The sequence below is a fragment of the Musca domestica genome, unplaced genomic scaffold (assembly GCF_030504385.1).
Source record: "Musca domestica strain aabys unplaced genomic scaffold, Musca_domestica.polishedcontigs.V.1.1 50, whole genome shotgun sequence".
NCBI classification, from domain to species: domain Eukaryota; kingdom Metazoa; phylum Arthropoda; class Insecta; order Diptera; family Muscidae; genus Musca; species Musca domestica.
Window position 1 is genome coordinate 6237207 of NW_026712347.1, and position 18169 is coordinate 6255375.

General features: G+C 34.9%; 1 protein-coding gene across 1 annotated transcript in view; it reads left to right on the top strand.

Moving 5' to 3' along the window:
* Positions 1-18169, top strand: part of LOC101900852 (mitogen-activated protein kinase kinase kinase kinase 5) — a 392002-nt gene that overhangs the window by 358646 nt on the left and 15187 nt on the right. The window contains 1 exon segment of the mRNA XM_059128428.1: positions 7148-7186. Coding sequence (XP_058984411.1) covers positions 7148-7186 — 39 coding nt within the window.

An 18169-nucleotide genomic window follows, 5' to 3' on the forward strand; every position in this document is an offset into this window, starting at 1 on the left:
GCAAGCGCGTCGCCGGTAATAGGCCAAAATACCGCAGAGCAACATTCGAGCAGCGTGTGACGGTTTCATTGGCCGTTTGAAAGCCATGATTCGTGCCAAAGGTGACCAATTCGAATAAATCTAAACTTTTTCTAAAAGTTGAAGCTATTTTTCCAAGAATGGTTATAAAATGAGGTTCCTCGCTTCATTTCCAGCGCACAGTGGCCACCAAAACCTCCGGATACCAATCCGTTGGACTATTGTGTCTGGAGTATTTTGGAATACAAGGTTGGCACTAAAAATACCAAAGTGTCGATCACCTCAAGCAAGAGCTTCGCCGTGATTGGACCAAAATGCCGCAGGGCCATAATTCGTGCCGAAGGTGACCAATTCGAACAAATTTAAACTTTTTTTAGAATCTGATGCTATTTCCGACATTTTTTCTTTCATTCAATAAAATTAAAAAAAAATGTAAAAATTATGGCGTTTGAGTTTGTTGCAGTTTTTTTTTATTTCACCCTCATGACACAGTCGGCCTGAAACGAAATTTTATGTTACTTACAGGCGTCAACGTGAAAAAAGAGGGAAAATGTGGACCAAAAAAAAAAAAAAAAGAAACTATTTTCGTTTTTTTTTTTTCAACATCTAAATATTTGTCTATGGTGACGTATCAATAAAAAATATTTTTGTCTTTGACATCATCCTTCTAAAGTACAACTTTAACTCTAAAAAGTCTTCATAATAAATAAATAAAATATTTTGACTTGCTACGATCACCAGAAATACGTCTTTGTTAACTCACTTGAAAAAATTGGAACTCACTTGAATTGTCCCCTTAAGTTAGGTTATTTTCCGATACAAAGTTTCAATACGACGATGCAGATGTCTTTTATGTTAAGCTCCACTTTAATTATCACTGGATTTTCCGGCAATTATTTTTCGTAGTGCATAGCGTAATTTTAAATGTTTTTCTCGAAACTGATATTTTTTTATTTACTTTATTTTTAATTTTTTAATTATTATTATTATTTTTTATTTTTTTTTTTTTTTGAAATTGAGGCTCTTTGGGGTGAACAAAATTGTTCTTTTCAAAAATGTAACCAAATATTGCGGGGTATCAAAACAGGGGCTAATATTATTATAATATTATTCCTGACCTACACGTCTGGATATTTTCGTTTCTCCTTCGCTCACATTGAGATTTTATTTTAGTTTTGCAAGATTTTTAACTTCCCTCGGGGAAGGGGACCGATATTGACCATCTTCGAACTTGTTCTAAGCTTGGCGAAAATATTAGGATGTGAAAGGTTTTGACTGAAATAAATACTCCCCTCGAGTATTTATTATGTGCACCAGGCGGTCAGAGGGTGAATATGGTTAAGTCGAAATTGATATCGTGCTAAGAGGCATAGGGGCTAAAATCGCAAATTTCGTTTTGATACATTTTGACCATATATCCTTGTAGCCAAAGGATTGTGGTTAAATTTCCTATTATTATTTTTTATGCACATCCATATGCATATTCATATAATACAAATTAATTGTTTTACCCAAGTGTCCTTCACCAGATTTTTATCCTTACATTTTGATTTTTGTTTTTTGCACTAATGTTTCATTATTATCGGCACTAGACCATCTCTCTCTATAAAATTGTCTAAAAACAACAAATTTATGTTGCTTTCCATTAAAGGAACAACAAAAAAATGGCATACAAAAAATCAGAATTTTTCGGATAATGAAAGCAAAACAACCTTGGATGTGAGTGGCTACTTTGCATTTTTTTTTTCTGTTTCGCTTTTGTGTAGATGAGGGTTTTTTTGATGGCCCAAAAAAACGATGTCCTTGAATGCTGTGGCAATAAAATCCTGCTACACATGTTTGCAGCCTTGAGAGTTGTAAAATTTTAGCATTTTTATGCCGTTAACTCGGTGCTGTGTGATTTTCAATTTAATTAATTGTTATTTGGTTTTTTGAAACACACAAACATTTTGCAAAGGATTTCCAACCCAAGTCCCACCCCAAAGGCAATACCTAAGCCTGTATTTATAAAAACACATTTTTTTCCTGCATTGTTTTGATCCCTTGAAATCCTCTACAAAAGTAAGGCATCAAAATGGGTTGAAAAACCTCTCTTGATCCACTTTCCCATGTGAATGTGTGTATGTGTTGTTGCTGTGTGCAACACATAAAACAACAATAAATTTATACAAATCCTTTCGTTATCCTCGTTTCGTTGTAACAAACACTATACGGTAAACCATGGGACATATGCATTATGGATGATGCGATGCTAGCAGCAGTGTCTAGTCCAGTCCAATGTGGTTTGGTTCTGTTTTGTTCAGGACCTTCGTCAAATGGTTGAATTTTTCTATGAAAATACACCATAAAAAGGACTATGACCACCACAACCTCATTGATGATGCTGCTGAAACAAAAGCTTCGTGGTTAAAAGAATGTAGAAGAAGAGTGGAGAGAAACGGAGAGAGCAATGGTAAGGTGTCAACAATCCTCCTCGGCAGTCTATGACACTCGTTGGCTAGTTGATGCCATTAACCTTTTGCCTTTCGAAAGCCATCCGCTTGAGCCGTTGTAACTGACCTTTTTACGATTTAGTTTAGATGCCATTGTGTGTGTGGCATCATTGGCTATAACCACTGTAATTACCACAATTTATTAACCATCCCGAACAACCGACCGACAGAGCGTTACACTTTCGTCTCTTTTCGGATTTTATGATGAGATTTTGCTTTTATGACACGTTTTTGTTATCCTTTTAAAGGCGGTTAACCCGGGGTTTGAGTGAGACTGACACATATCACATTTTTAATAGAAATTGTTGTGGTGCAAATTTGTTGCCAATAAAATGAGAAAATATAATCCCAATTGACTTGAATTTTTATTAAGGTTATTAGAACGATGGCAGTATTGACAATTTGTTCGAAGACATTTTGCTAATAATAAAAAAGGGTGAGGGGCATACTTTCGTCATAGATGCTCATTTGAACTTGGGAAAATATAAATGAAGGAATATTTTTTTCCTGAACTTACTACGCGAGATTCTTATTAGCTAAGGCTGCCAAAAAGGACTTTACATGTAAACCTGACAAATGTTTCCTAATGTGATATGGAATCATTTTTCTTTCGGTGCTTTATGAGAAATGATGGTTGTATTTCTCGTTTGATAAGACTGTTTTTCCATAATTATAAGAAAATCCAGCAGATTTTGAAATTGGAGCTAAAATAAAAAGTCACGTGTATCGGCGTTTTGAAAGTTTACATCACAGAGTAGTAATCTTAATAGAGGTCAAAAATTCTACCCTTAAACGAGTCACCAAAGGGGTTTTTATGGTAATTATACACTCTGCCATATGGCTAGATAGGGTATATATCATTTGATACGGTCAAAATGTACCTCATCGAAAAAAATCATTTTAGAATTTTACCCTTAAAAGAGTCACCAAAGAGGTCTTTATGGAAATTATACCGTCTGTCATATTGCTAGAGAGGGTAAACGGTTATTGACCCTAGGTATCTTCGGACAAAATTCATTTCAGGACATTTGGAGTCGAGTCTGGCTGGCTGGTGCGCACGATAACTCTCGAAGAGACTATCCGATTTGTTCCAAACTTGGTACATCGTAATATTTTTGTCAAACTTAGATCGAGTTCAGAGATGGACAATATCAGTCCACTCCGCCTGGTACCTCCCCCAAAAATGGTCGAAATTTTCAAAAAATATATTTTACTGCATTAAACGGCAAAGGATAATCCGATTTTGCTCCAACTTTGCAAATCCTAATATTTGCGTCAGTGCTAGGTCAGGTGCGAAAATGGACAACATCGGCCACTCCATCAAGTACCTTCCCCACAAAGGGTCAACATTTTGAATAAATACAACTCTTATAAAATGTAATGAAGAGTCCGAACATCTTCAAATTTCACATATCCCGATATTTTTATTATCCTAAGGTCTGGTGTGAAAATGGAATATATCGGTCCACTTCTCCTGGTACCTTCCCCACAAAAGGTCGAAATTTTCAAAAAAAAATGTTTTCTGCACAGAAAGAGAAAGGATAATACGATTTTGCGCCAACTTTGCACATCCTAATATGTGCATCAGTGCTATGTCAGGTTCGAAAATTGACAATATCGGTCCACTTCATCAAGTAATAATAACTCTTATAAAATGTGATTTAAGTTTTCGATTATCTTCAAATTACACAAATCATAATATTTTTATTAAACGAAGGTCTGGATAGAATGTGGGATATATCTACCCGCTCATTCTGGTTCCTCCTCCACAAAGGGTCAAAAGTTTGAATATCCATGAAGCTCATAAAACGGGAAATTAACATCCGATTCCATTCAGACTTGGCACATCCCAATATTTCCAACAACACGAGATCTGTTATTAAGATGATAGAGATCGGACCATTCCTTCTGATACCTCCCCCACAAAGGGTTAAAATTTTGAATGACCAAAACGATCATAAAATCCGAATTAAGCATCCGGTCCTCTTCATATTTCACACACCCCATAATTTCTACTAACACAAGATCTGCTGTGAAGATGGGATATATCGGTCCACTCCTTCTGGTACCTCCTCCACAAAGGGTCAACTTTTAGAGTACCTATGAAGCTTATAAGACGGGAAATTAACATCCGATTCCATTCAGGCGTTGCACATCCCAATATTTCCATCGACACAAGATCTGTTATAAAGATGGTAGAGATCGGACCATTCTTTCTGGTAACTCCCACCCAATGGTTTAACATTTTGAATGACCAAAACGATCGCGTATCATTATTCTACTAACACAATATCTGCTGTGAAGATGGAATATATCAGTTCATTCCTTCTGGTTCCTCCTCCATAAAGGGTCAAAATTTTGAGTATCCATGAGGCTCATAAAACGGGAAATTAACATCCGATTCCATTCAGACTAGGCACATCCCAATATTTCCATCAACACAAGATCTTTTATGAAGATGGTAGAGATCAGACCATTTTTTCTGGTACCTCCCCCACAAAGGGTTAACATTTTGAATGACCAAATCGATCATAAAATACGAAGTAAGCATCCTGTCCTCTTCATATTTCACACGCATCATTATTCATGCTGACACAAGATTTTCTGTGAAGATGGTATCGGTCCACTACTTCCGATGCCTCCCCCGTAAGGGTCAACATTTTGAGTATCTATGAAGCTCATAAAACGGGAAATTAACATCCGATTCCACCCAGACTTGACACATCCCAATATTTTCATCAACATAAGATCTGTTAAGATGGTAGAGATCGGAACATTGTAAGGAATGTAAGCATTCGGTCCTCTTCATATTTCACACGTAGCATCGGTCCACTCCTTCTGGTTCCTCCCCACAAAGGATCAAATTGTTGAGTATCCATAAAGCTTAAAAAACGAGAAATTAACATCCGACTCCATTCAGGCTTGGCACATTACAATATATCCATTAACACAAGACCTTTTATAAAGATGGTAGAGATCGGACCATTTCTTCTGTTTCCCTCCCACATTAAGTTCTAGATTTTAAGAAACAAAACACTCAAAGAAAGCGAAAATCTCTTTAAATGTTTCACGTACAAATATTTTTGCTAACGCAGGATCTGTTGTGAAGATAATATATATCTGCGCACCCTTTTGGCACCTAACCTCTTCATAATTTTGAATACTTTTTCTGTCAAACAAGGCGGCGATTCTTTACAACTTGCTATATCTAAATATTTCTCTTCACCAGAAATATGAGATGAATATGGAATTTATGATTTCGCATTGGATTGGATATAAATGTTGGATTTCCTTCAAATTTTGTATATACCAATATTTTTATCTGTATTTGATGAAGTATGAAGCTGGAATGCTTCGGTTCCCTATTACAGGTATAGGGAACCTCAGGCATATTTCCAACTTTTCCAAAAATGTGCACATGTCTCATATATCATATAGGAAGTAGTCGATATAGTCCAAATCTGGCACGTTATAATAATTTTATCAGTCTTAGGATAATCATAACTCAAGGCTGGGGGTATACATCTGTCCGCAAAACCGACTGATACTATTTAACTTGTTTCTGTAGTTATTGAAAAAAATTGAATTTTGTCACACATTAATATGTTTGAGACCTTGGAGAGACCTCAAATATTTACAAATTATGAACAATTATTTGGCCCACATATAAATTTAAAGTTATTTTTATAGTAAATGATCTCTATTGGCAGACCCCATCAGGAATTTGAAAAGATCCTTTACCACTGAATTTATCAAAAATGTGTCCCTAATCCTGTTAAAAATGACATCAAGGGTACTTAAACTAAAAGATAAGTGGCAAATGTTCACAACTCCTAAAAATATGCAGCAAAAATGTCGATATAAGACTCACATGAATATCCTTTCATTAATCAATTGAAAAGGGGTTTCATTATTGTGCATATTTTCATATCAATTTAAAATTCAAAAGTTTTTTTCAATATTGAATTTATCTGTAGAAAAATCCTGAAGTATGCATGTTTAAATAAATTGAATTCTATTTAAGATGTTAAAATAAACTATTTCACAATTAAATAAAACTTCTCTTTCATACATCAAAACATTTTCAGGCATTTTAGGAGTAAACATGAATTAGTTTTTTCTTTAAACTTTTTTTTCAAATATTGGTCAAAAGTTTTACGATCATGTTTCCGAACGCTTAATGTTATTTAATTTATTGCCTTGCAGCGCCACATCCTCTTAAGTTTGTTTGAATAATTCTCACCTTTGCCAGTTAAAAAAGTTAAAGTTGTCTTCCAGGAGGCAAATCAAGCTTGAGAAAGTTATATTTTTGTTATTCACCTAATGCTTCTGAGTTATTTGCGTTTTTTTTTTATCTTCCTCTCACACTTAGTTTGAAAATATTTTAACTTTTATTGAATTAGTTAATATTTGGTTTTAGTTACAAACTATTGACTTGGTTGGTGTAATTTGTTTCGTTGCCGCTCTCATTTCCCCTTTTTGTTGGACAAATTACACACTGAGTTGCCCCTGTTTGTTTTTTTTTACTCTTTCTCTCCTACTTCTCTATTTCTCTTTCTCTTACACACTGTCTCTCTGTATGTATGTGAATATGATTTTGTTTCTTTTTACAATTGTTTTTTGTTATATTTTTGTAGGAGTCTCTTACAATATATTGATGAGGAACTGAAACTAAGGTAACTACCCCAAAATACGAAAAAAAAATATATCACCCAATCAAAACAAAAGCAACAAAAATGACTCAATTTTAGTAGCTGTACAACAAAAAAAACAAATTTTAATTCACTTGACTTCATTAGAACTTTTCCTTCCTACACCCACCAACAAACAAATGAACCGAAAAAAGGTTACAAACAAACAACACTAACACTCCTCCCAAACAATTTCAAAAAAATAATGGTTTTTGTTGTAAATTCTAAATCACAGTCAACCACCAACACCATTACTACTACTACTTCGACGATGACGATGACGACTACCCTAACACTTTTACACGGATGCAGTAACAAGATAAATTGTCTTTCTTTTTTATTGGAAATCAAAGTACACATCTCTAACACAGTGATTTTGTTGTTGGTACATTCTTCACTTTACTGTCATACCACACCACCACAACAACAACAACAAAAATAACAACATCATTATTGTCATCACCATTATCCTCGACATTACATTTGTAGTAACATCCTTGTCATTGTCATCGTCATCTCTTCATTTCGTTGCTCATTAGATTCGGTTATTGGTTGTAGTTGTTGTATCATCATCATTTTCTCTTCTGCTTCTTTGCAACTTCCTTCCATTCTTCCTGTTTCCATTATACATTGCTTGTCTTTTTTTTTTTGCTTCCGTTCATTTTGGTGTCATTTTAATAAATGTCTCTATCATTGCTGGGATACAAGGAGCGAAGGGGAAAGGGTATGTTCTAACCCTTTTTTCCCTTTTGTAATTCGAAGGTCTGACATAATTTATTACCGTGAAAAATTATTGTTTCCGCTGAATGATTTTACATTTGTCAACATTATTTGGTGATTAGTTGTTATTCGACTCCCATAAAAAATAAACAAAAACAAAATAAATTTTGAAAAATGGTTCAAAATGTTATTGATTGATTACCAACAGTATAATACAGAGTTCTTCATATATTACCCTTTTTTAATAAACAAACCAGTAAAGAAAGTCTTAAATTCGGGCGGGGCCGACTTTAGGATACCCTACACCACTTTGCTAATTTAGTAGAGCTCCGCATAACAATTGACTCACGCTATGATTATAATTTAAAGTTCAAAGGTCTGAATATGCCGAAGCATTTGTATCTATTTAATTCGGACATGTATTACCCATTTGATGCACAATTAACTTGAAATCGGATAAAGATATATATGGGAGCTATATCCAAATCGGAACCGATCTCGATAAAATTTGGCTAAGATATTTCTGAGCTGTATTTGATATATTTCCCTGAAAATCGTCGTTACGGAGTGCATATTACAGCTGTGGGTAACAAATATAACAAATCGGATGAAGAGTATATATGAGAGCTATAGCTATATCTGAACCGATCTTCACCAAATTTGACATACTTGCTTCTACGCTCAATTCGGTCGTAAGTGCCGAATTCCATCCCATTTGGACAAATATTAGACGTTTGGTGCACAATAAAAGGTAAATCGGACGAAGTTATATATGGGAGCTATATCCAAATCTGAACCGATCTCGATAAAATTTACCAAAGTATTTCTGAGTTGTATTTGATATATTTCCCAAAATATTGTTGTTACAGAGTGCATATTACGGCTGCGGAGGACAAAAATAACAAATCGGATGAACAATATATGTGGGAGCTATAGCTATATCTGAACCGATATCGATAAAATTTGGCGTACTTATTTTCAGGCCTAATCTGGTTGTATGTGCAAAATTCCATACCATTCGGCCTGATATTACACTTTTGGTGCACAATAAATGGTAAATCGGAGGAAGATATATGGGAGCTATACCTAAATTTTAACCGATTATCTCCAATTTCAATAGGGTTCGTCCTTGGGCCAAACAAATGATTTGTGCGAAATTTTATCTGGATAGGACAATAAATGCGAACTGTACTTTGTTTACAAAAATACATGGACAGACGGACAGACGGACGGACGGACGTACATACATAAATCGACTCAGAATGTAATTCTATGCAGATCATCAAAAGGAACTATGGGTCTATCTCGCTTCCTTTTGCCTGTTACAAACAAATGCACAAAGACAAAATACCCTGACCACCTTATGGTGTAGGGTATAAAAAAAGAACAAGTTAAAAAGCAGTAAGTTCGGCCGTGCCGAACTTTGAATACCCCCCACCATTTGGAACGAATTTGGAAATAAAATCCTTAAAAAATTCTGTTAAAATTTTTTAAATACCGAATATAGCCGTCATATTGGTGTCTATACGACGTAGACCCACACAGGCATTGTTTTTCATAAGTCACTACCAAATTCAAATTCGGAACTTGAAATAAACGGTGAATAATGTAATGTAAAATCATCAAAATATCGTATATAGGGAGGTACCGTTATATCGGAGCTGTGCGAAGACCTGGACCAGCATAGATAATTTTCTGTCATAGTCTGTAGCATCCATTACGAACTTCAAATACGACATTTCAAACAATTTCGGTGAGTATTGTACCTAAAGTCGCCAAAATACCGAATATAGGGTGGTACTTGTATATGGGGCCAATACGAAGACCTGGACCTGCATAGACAATTTTCTGTCACAGACTGTAGTTCCTATTACAATCTCTGAATACCTAATCTGAAATAATTCCAGTGAATAATGACGCTAAAATCATCAAAATGCCGAATATTGAGAGTTACCGTTATATGGGGAAGACGTGGACCTGCACAGACAATTTTCTGTCTTAGGCTGTAGTATCCATTTCGAACTTCAAATACCAAATTTGAAACAATTCCAGTTAATAATGTCGCTAGAATCATGAAAATACCGAATATAGGGAGGTACCGTTATATGGGGGCTATAAGAAGTTCATAATGAACTTAACCTGCCTACTGAAAAATAAACATGTGTGCAAAATTTTAGCCTTCTATCTCAATTCGTTCGAAAGAGCGTGATTACCACAGACAGACGGACAGACAGGACATCGCTAAATCGACTTAGAATTTTACGCTGGTCAAGAATATATATATACTTTATTGGGTCTGACATGAGTATTTCGAGGAGTTACAAATGGAATGACAAAGTTAATATACCCTCCATAGTATGGGGGAGGGTATAAAAAATGTGACTATACAGGATGAGATGAAAAAACTGCATCCAAAATGGGTGCAAGAACTTACACCGCAACCGAAAGAAAATAGACTCAAAAGAGCTAAAGAGTTGCTTTGCTTTGCCGAAAGTGGTGTACTGCTGAATTTGATTTTCTCCGATGAGAAAACGTTCGTTGTCCAGCAGTTTGTAAACAAACAAAATGATCGTGTTTACATGTCAAAGAGGTCAGCTGAAAATGTGCACCTTCGGTTGGCCACCAGAACTCAAGCGCCTATCATGGTGATGGTGTGGGCCGCCATAACAGGCGATGGTCGCTCTCCGCTCGTATTAATCGAACGTGGCATCACCATAAATGCCGAATATTATCGCGAAAATATTCTGGAGGGTGTATTAAAGCCTTGGGCAGGCAAACATTTTGGCCGCAGACCTTGGACATTCCAACAGGACTCAGCACCATCGCACTCAGCACGCACCACCCAAGAATGGTTACAAAATGAGGTTCCTCGCTTCATTTCCAGCGAACAATGGCCACAAAAATCTCTGTAGTATTTTGGAAAGCTAGATTGGCACTAAAAAATAACAGAGTGTCGACCAACCACTGAAGCAAGCACTTCGCCGGGAATGGGCCAAAGTACCGCAGCCAAACCTAGATCGAGCTCGAAGATGGGCAATATCGGTCCTACTCTTCTGGTCGAAATTAAAAAAAATATATATTTTAGTACACAAATAGAGAAAGGATAATCAAATTTTGCTCCAAATTCCCAATTCCTAAAATTGCCATCAGTTCTAGGAAAGGTGCAAAAATCGACAATATCAGTTCACTCCATCAAGTACCTACCCGACAAAAGATCACAATTTTTAATAATTATAACACTTATAAAATGTGATGTAAGAGTCCGATTGTCTTCAAATTACAGACATTACAATATTTTTATTAACCGAAAGTCTGACGTGAAGATGGAATATATCTGTCAACTCCTTCTGGTACATCCCCCACAAAGGCCTAAATTTTGAATATCCGTGAAGCTTGTAAAACGCGAAATGAACTTTCGATTCTTTTCAAATTTCACACATCCCAATGCATCTACTTAAGCAAGAACTGGTGTAAAGATGGTAGAGTATAGGTAGAGATCACTTCTTCTGGTACCTCTTTCACAATGGGTCAAAATTTTGAATAATTGTAAACTTTATAAATTTTCAATATTTCCGTTAAGACAAGGTCTGGTACGAAGAACGGATTGAACGGACCACTCCTCCTGGTACCTCCCCCCACAACGGGGGAGGGGATTACTTTCAAACTCGACTCATCCCAATACTTCTATCAACACAAGATTTGTTGTGGAGATGGACAATATCGGTTCATTCCTTCTGGTACCTCCCCCACAACGGGTCAACATTTTAGGTAATTATAACTCTCCTAAAACGCGAACTTTTCGAAAAATTATTTAATATCTCATATAAAATGAAGGAAGTAGTCGACATAAAATCTAAATCTGATACGTTATAATATTTTTATCAGACTTATGTCAGATCCGAAATGGAAAATATTGACCCACTTCTTCGGAATCTCTCCTATGAAGGTTCAACAGTTTGATTAATCCCAACGCAAGTCAAAATAAATTTAAATAGCCGAACATTGACTGAGGGTATGCAGCTGTCGGCTATACCGAGGGATTCCATTTCGCAATAATAAAGTTTTCACATTGAGGAAGATAAAAAACTTCGGTCAATTCTCTTTTTACTTGGTTACTTGGTTTAACTTGGTATGATTTGTACATTATTTGAAAAAATTCCGACTTTAAAGTGTTTTTTAAATCAGATTCGAAATCAGGCTTTTTGGAGCAATTTATAACTTTACTATATAACTTTTTCCTTTTTTGCGTTTGTACTTTTCTTACCAAAAAGGTTCTCATTTGTACCTCCTTTAACTTTGAAATCTTTTTACCGATTGTATCTATTTTTAGCGAAGAGCACATGTTTTGTACCATTTTCTATACCCTTAGCCTCATGACTACAGATTGTTTTTTTTTTTTTTTTTTTGTACCAATTTTTATAACAAAAAGTACTGTTTTTTGGCATAATTTTATACCGTACAGATGGTTTATATCATATGACCTAAATGTGCCTCAACGAAATAATGGTTTTAGACCCTAGGTCTCTTTTGGCGAAATTAGTTTGAGGGCATTTAGAGTCGATCTAGCCAAGCCCGTCAGTCTGGCCGGCAAGTAAGCAAAATAATTTTCGAAGGATTTTTCGATTTGGTCCGAAATTGGTAAATTGTTATATTTTATCAAATCAATCGGAGATTAGCAATATTTTTCCACTTGTTCTGGTATATCCCTCTCAAAAGTTAAAATTATTTTAAAAAAAATCTCACATTTATCCGAGCTAGTACTCAATACAGTTGAAATTTGGTACTTGTTATTGTCAAACTTGGTCCTTGTTTGAGTAATCACTGCTGTCAATTAATGCAAAATGACTTCTCAATTTCTTTTAAAATTTCCATATATCTTTCATCAGAAGAGCAAGGATACATATCGGATTTATCGATCTACTGATTTCGGAATCTAACGACAAATGCAGATATTCTTGAGGAAAAAAAAATATCTCATGAAAATTGATGAGAGTACCCGATTTGTTTAAAAAAAATATATAGTTTAATTTGAGGCTCTTTCGAAAACCTAGAGTATAAAACCCACCCAAAATTTTGTCAAATATATATCTGATAAAAAATAAATTTGCATTGAAGGGTGGAAACATTTCCAGCCATGTTAAGAAATTCTTATTCATTGTCAAGTAGGTTATGGGAAATATAAGAGACTTTTGTTGAGACATCAATTGTTTTATGGCTATTCAATTGAAACAATTATATCATCATTACAACATCATCATCCTCATCGTCATTATTACCATCAGTTTCATATCCATCATCATTATATTGAATATTTTATTATGTTTTTTTTTTGTATATTTTTTTTCATTTTTTATTCATTAAATATTTACACTTTATTTTTGTCATTTAAATGGCATGGCAGTTTATCACACAACAATGACACTACTAACACATTGTACTTATGGCCTACACACATACATATATATATGTGAATGTATACACATACGTATTATTGTTTGCTTACTACAAGTATTTGGATGGATGGATGGATGCTTTTGTTACCGACTAATTGGAATTTTTGATTGGTTTTGATTGTTGTTATTTTTTTTTTGTTATTGTATTTTTTTTATTTTCTGCTTTTTGTTTTTAATTATATGAATATCCTGGTTTGACATCCATATCAGATGGAAATCATTATTGTGTGATTGTGTGTGTTACCAGCCCACCATTGTGTGGGTTTCTCTTTTATCTGTGTGTGAGTGAGTGTGTGTATCGCTGGTGCATTTTGCAAATTGTAGTGTTTATCTTTTTAAGCTTTATTGCAATTTGTTGTTTACTTATTTCATATCGGCTTTTATTGTCATTATATTTGTTAAAAAAATTATATACATTTTATATAAATCTTTTGGTATAATTTAAGTGTTTAAAATAGTTTTAACCTCCAATCTCTTTACAACATATGGGATAATATGAAATTAGGTAATTGAAGGGAAATTTTACAAATTTTATATCATACAGGGTGCGATAAAAAAACTGCAACAAAGTCAAATACCATAATTTTTACATTTTTACAAAAAATGTCGGAAATAGCATCAAATTTTAGAATAAATTTAGATTTGTTCAAATTGGTCACCTTTGGACCGAATTATGGCATTCAAACGACCAATGAATCCGTCACATGCTGCCCGAATGTTGCTGTGCGGTATTTTTACCCATTACCGGCGAAGCGCTTGCTTGATAGTGCCAACCTTGCTTTCCAAAATACTCCACACATAATAGTAGATTGATATCCGGGGATTTTGGTGGCCATTGTGCGCTGGAAATGAAGCTAGGAACCTCATTATGTAACTATTCTTGAAAAATTGCATCAACTTTGTTATTTTTAGTGCCAACCTTGCTTTCCAAAATACTCCAGATACAATAGTCCAACGGATTGGTATCCGCAGATTTTTGCGGCCATTGTGCGCTGGAATTGAAGCGAGGAATCTCATTTTGTAACCATTCTTGGAAAATAGCATCAAATTTTAGAATAAGTTTAGTTTTGTTCGAATTGGTCACCATTGGCACGAATTATGGCCTTCAAACGGCCAATGAAACCGTCACTCGCTGCCCGAATGTTGCTCTGCGATTTTTTGGTCCATTCCCGGCGAAGCGCTTGCTTGACGTGATCTACACTTTGGTATTTTTTAGTGCGAACCTTGATTTTCAAAATACTCCAGACAAAATAGTCTAACGGATTGGTATCCGGAGATTTTGGTGGCCATTATGCGCTGGAAATGAAGCGAGGAACCTCATTTTTTAACCATTCTTGGTTGGCGCGTGCTGCTGATTGCGATGGTGCTGAGTTCTGTTGGAAAGTCTAAGGTCTGCGGCCAAAATGTTTGCGTGCCCAAGGCTTTAATACACCCTCCTGAATTTTTTCGCGATAATATTCGGCATTTATTCTGATGCCACGGTCGATTAATACGAACGGAGAGCGACCATCGGCTGTTATGGTGGCCCACACCATCACCATGGTCGACGTTTGAGTTCTGGTGAAAACCGAAGGGGCACATTTTCAGCTGACCTCTTTGGCAAGTAAATACGATCATTTGGTTTGTTTACAAACTGCTGCTGCTGCTGTTTTCTCATCGCAGACCAAACTAAACGAAATTCGGCAGTTCACCATTTTCGGCCAAGCGTAGCAAGTCTTTACCTCTTTTGAGTCTATTTTCTTTCTGTTACGGTGTTAGTTCTTGCACTTTTTGGAAATTCAATGGCTTTACCCCGAGCTCATTTTTTAATATTTGCCGAATGGAATATTGCGATATGTTCAGTTCACGAGCCATTTTTCGGTCACTGCGACGCGGGATTCGATCAAGTCGCCTCGTTACTTTTCGGCTGATGTTGAAGTTTTTTTCCGTCCACTTTTTTGACGTATATCGGGCTACGCTACCAGTATCGCGGTAACAAGCGATGGTACGAGACACAAAATATTTATTCACATTAAAATGCTGGAGTGCTCTAAAGATAGCCACTTGTGGTTTTCCAGCCAAATATAAAGAAATCGCACTATCACGCTTGAATTCCATCACGAATAAGTTTTTTTTCTGGAAAATTCGCACCAAAAAGCTTGCGTACGCTTGTAAACAATATAATGAGCTGTCACTGGAATAATTTTAACAGCTATCGGACGAGTAGCTTGGAAATGATAGCAGTCCGAACTTGGTTGCAGTTTTTTTCATCGCACCCTGTATTATATTAAATATTATATATCGGAGGTAATTATATATATCGGAAGTACCTCCCAAAAATTTAGAGTTTATATGCACATATCTATTGATCGATTACAGATATAGTCTCCGAATTTGGAACGAGTGACGGGATTTAATCAGAAAATATTATTTAGAATTTGCCAAATTATATAGAAATTATATGGAAATCTGAACCGATTTCCATATAATTTGGCGAATTCTAAATAATATTTTCTGATTAAATCCCTTAACTCGTTCCAAATTCGGAGACTGTATCTGTAATCGATCAATAGATATGTGCATATAAACTCTAAATTTTTGGGATGTACCTCTGATATCAAAGATCTATATTGCCTACGTTACTTCCAGGCGATGTTGTAGTATACTTGGAAATTTTCAGGGAAATCTGTGCAGGGGGATACAATGTCTTCAGTAATTTTCCCAATTTATCCCATTTTGTTTTTAAAATGCAATTTTCCATTTCCAATGTTCTCTAATTTCTGCATTTCGTTCCTCAAAAAAAATTGACAAAATATTATTATGCTCCTCTATGCAATTAATTTCCTTTTTCTAAGATTTCAAAATGCAAATGAAATCTGCACATTATTGAGGTAAATTTGTTGTGAATGTGTGCTTGTGTGTGTATTGCCATTGCCGGTAGCTCTTCCTCCGCCTGAATCGTTACATTAACTTTTGCAAAACTATAATTTGCCACCTACAAACAAAAAGTTGAAACGTAACGACACACACAAGAAATATTCCCTTTATATTTTGCAGTTTGTTTTTGGTTTTCTACCTACCCACCTTCCTTCACTCCCACAGGGGAAATTTTGTAATTACATTTTCTTTGTAAACTTTCAATCATTTTCCCAGTGCATGTTAAATATGCCATTTTCCTTTCTGTATGTATGGGTAGGTGTGTGCGTAAATTTGTTTTTTCATTCTTCGTCTTCTTCTATGCATTTTTTGTTTATGAAAAATTCATGCAATGTTTCGTTTCAATTTAATGCTTGAAAAGAAAACATTCTTATGTTCGAGGGATGAGTACGGATTTTCAGAAATAGTTGAATTTCCACAAACATGAATCAGTCAGAAAATATTTAAATATATTATCAAGTTCCAGGCCAAATACAATCAAGTTCTTCCAATAGTAAAAAGGTTGCTTAACGAGCAAAACTTACTTCTCAAAATGTGGTCAATCAAATTATCATTGAAAAACTTTTCAAATTATATTTCCATTTCTTTCTAATGTCATTACCCAATATTGATTCACTTAAAATGAACTTTCAATTTACAAAATTATTTAAAGTTTGCAAAAGTTTAACATTTGTTGTTTATCTTTGGCTGTTACGTCCTTTATACCCAGAATTCGGTTTTTTGTAAACAAAAAATTATACATTTAGGCTATTTTTTTATCCGGAGGATGTAAATTTTCTTTATCAATGCCTGAGCAATTCCATCGACTTTTCATCATCATTGGTGTTGTTGCCATGAAATATTACCATTTTATGCCAGTAATGTAAATAGGAGAATGTTAAAAAGTAAATATATAAATATATAATACGTATTATTTGGTATGCACCCTGTACACTGGTAGGATATATTGAGTTTGACATTCCATGAGTAATTTTTTGCGGTATGATACCACAAACTTGTAAGAAAAGGGCAGAAGTCATATTAAAAAAGACTTTCAGACCCAGTTTTAATTTTGGAATATTTTCACCTATGCATTATTCAACATAAGGCTGAAAAATCAATAAACCATTGATACGGTTTCGTTCAGGATTATTTAATATTTTTCTTAGATACGAGGTCTCTGAAAGAAAATATAAGCAGGAATGTATATGTAATTCCCAAAAATATATATGTGCCCTCTCCCATTAATTTTCGTTACCATTCTTTGTGTTTTTCTGCAGATTTAATGCTATTTAGACCCCGAATCCCCTATATTTGTTATTTCAGATTCTTTCCAGGAAAAGTTTTATTATCAAACAATGGGTTTATTATATTATATTTTGGCACCAGTATCTACTTACAAAACGGTATAATAACCAATTATTTTATCTTGAATATGTCAGAGCTAACAAGATTCAATGCATTTTTGGGTTGAAGTTTTGTTTAATTTGAAAACAGTTCATTGTTATACCCTCGCCCATAGTATGCAGGTTATATTTAGTTTTTCATTTGAGCTATTGATTTTAAACCATACAAAATAAATATTTCTTGATCAGCATAACATTCTATGTTACTATGTCCGATCGTCTGGAAATCACTATGGCTTCCCAACGAAATGAAGTAGTTGATAAAATTTTGCTCAGATGCATTATAGGTCCACTGGGATAGGCAACATAGTAATACGTTTTGGTGTAGCCCCCTAAATAGTGATTCAAACCGATTTAAAGTTTTTTTGGGTGTTTTAGTCACAGTTCTAGATCTAATTAACTTTAAATTGGCAGTTTGTACTCCTGCGGTTTTAGACCCAATGTCACTTTAATCCAAATCCGTTTCAGGACATTCGGAGTCGATCTAGCTGTGT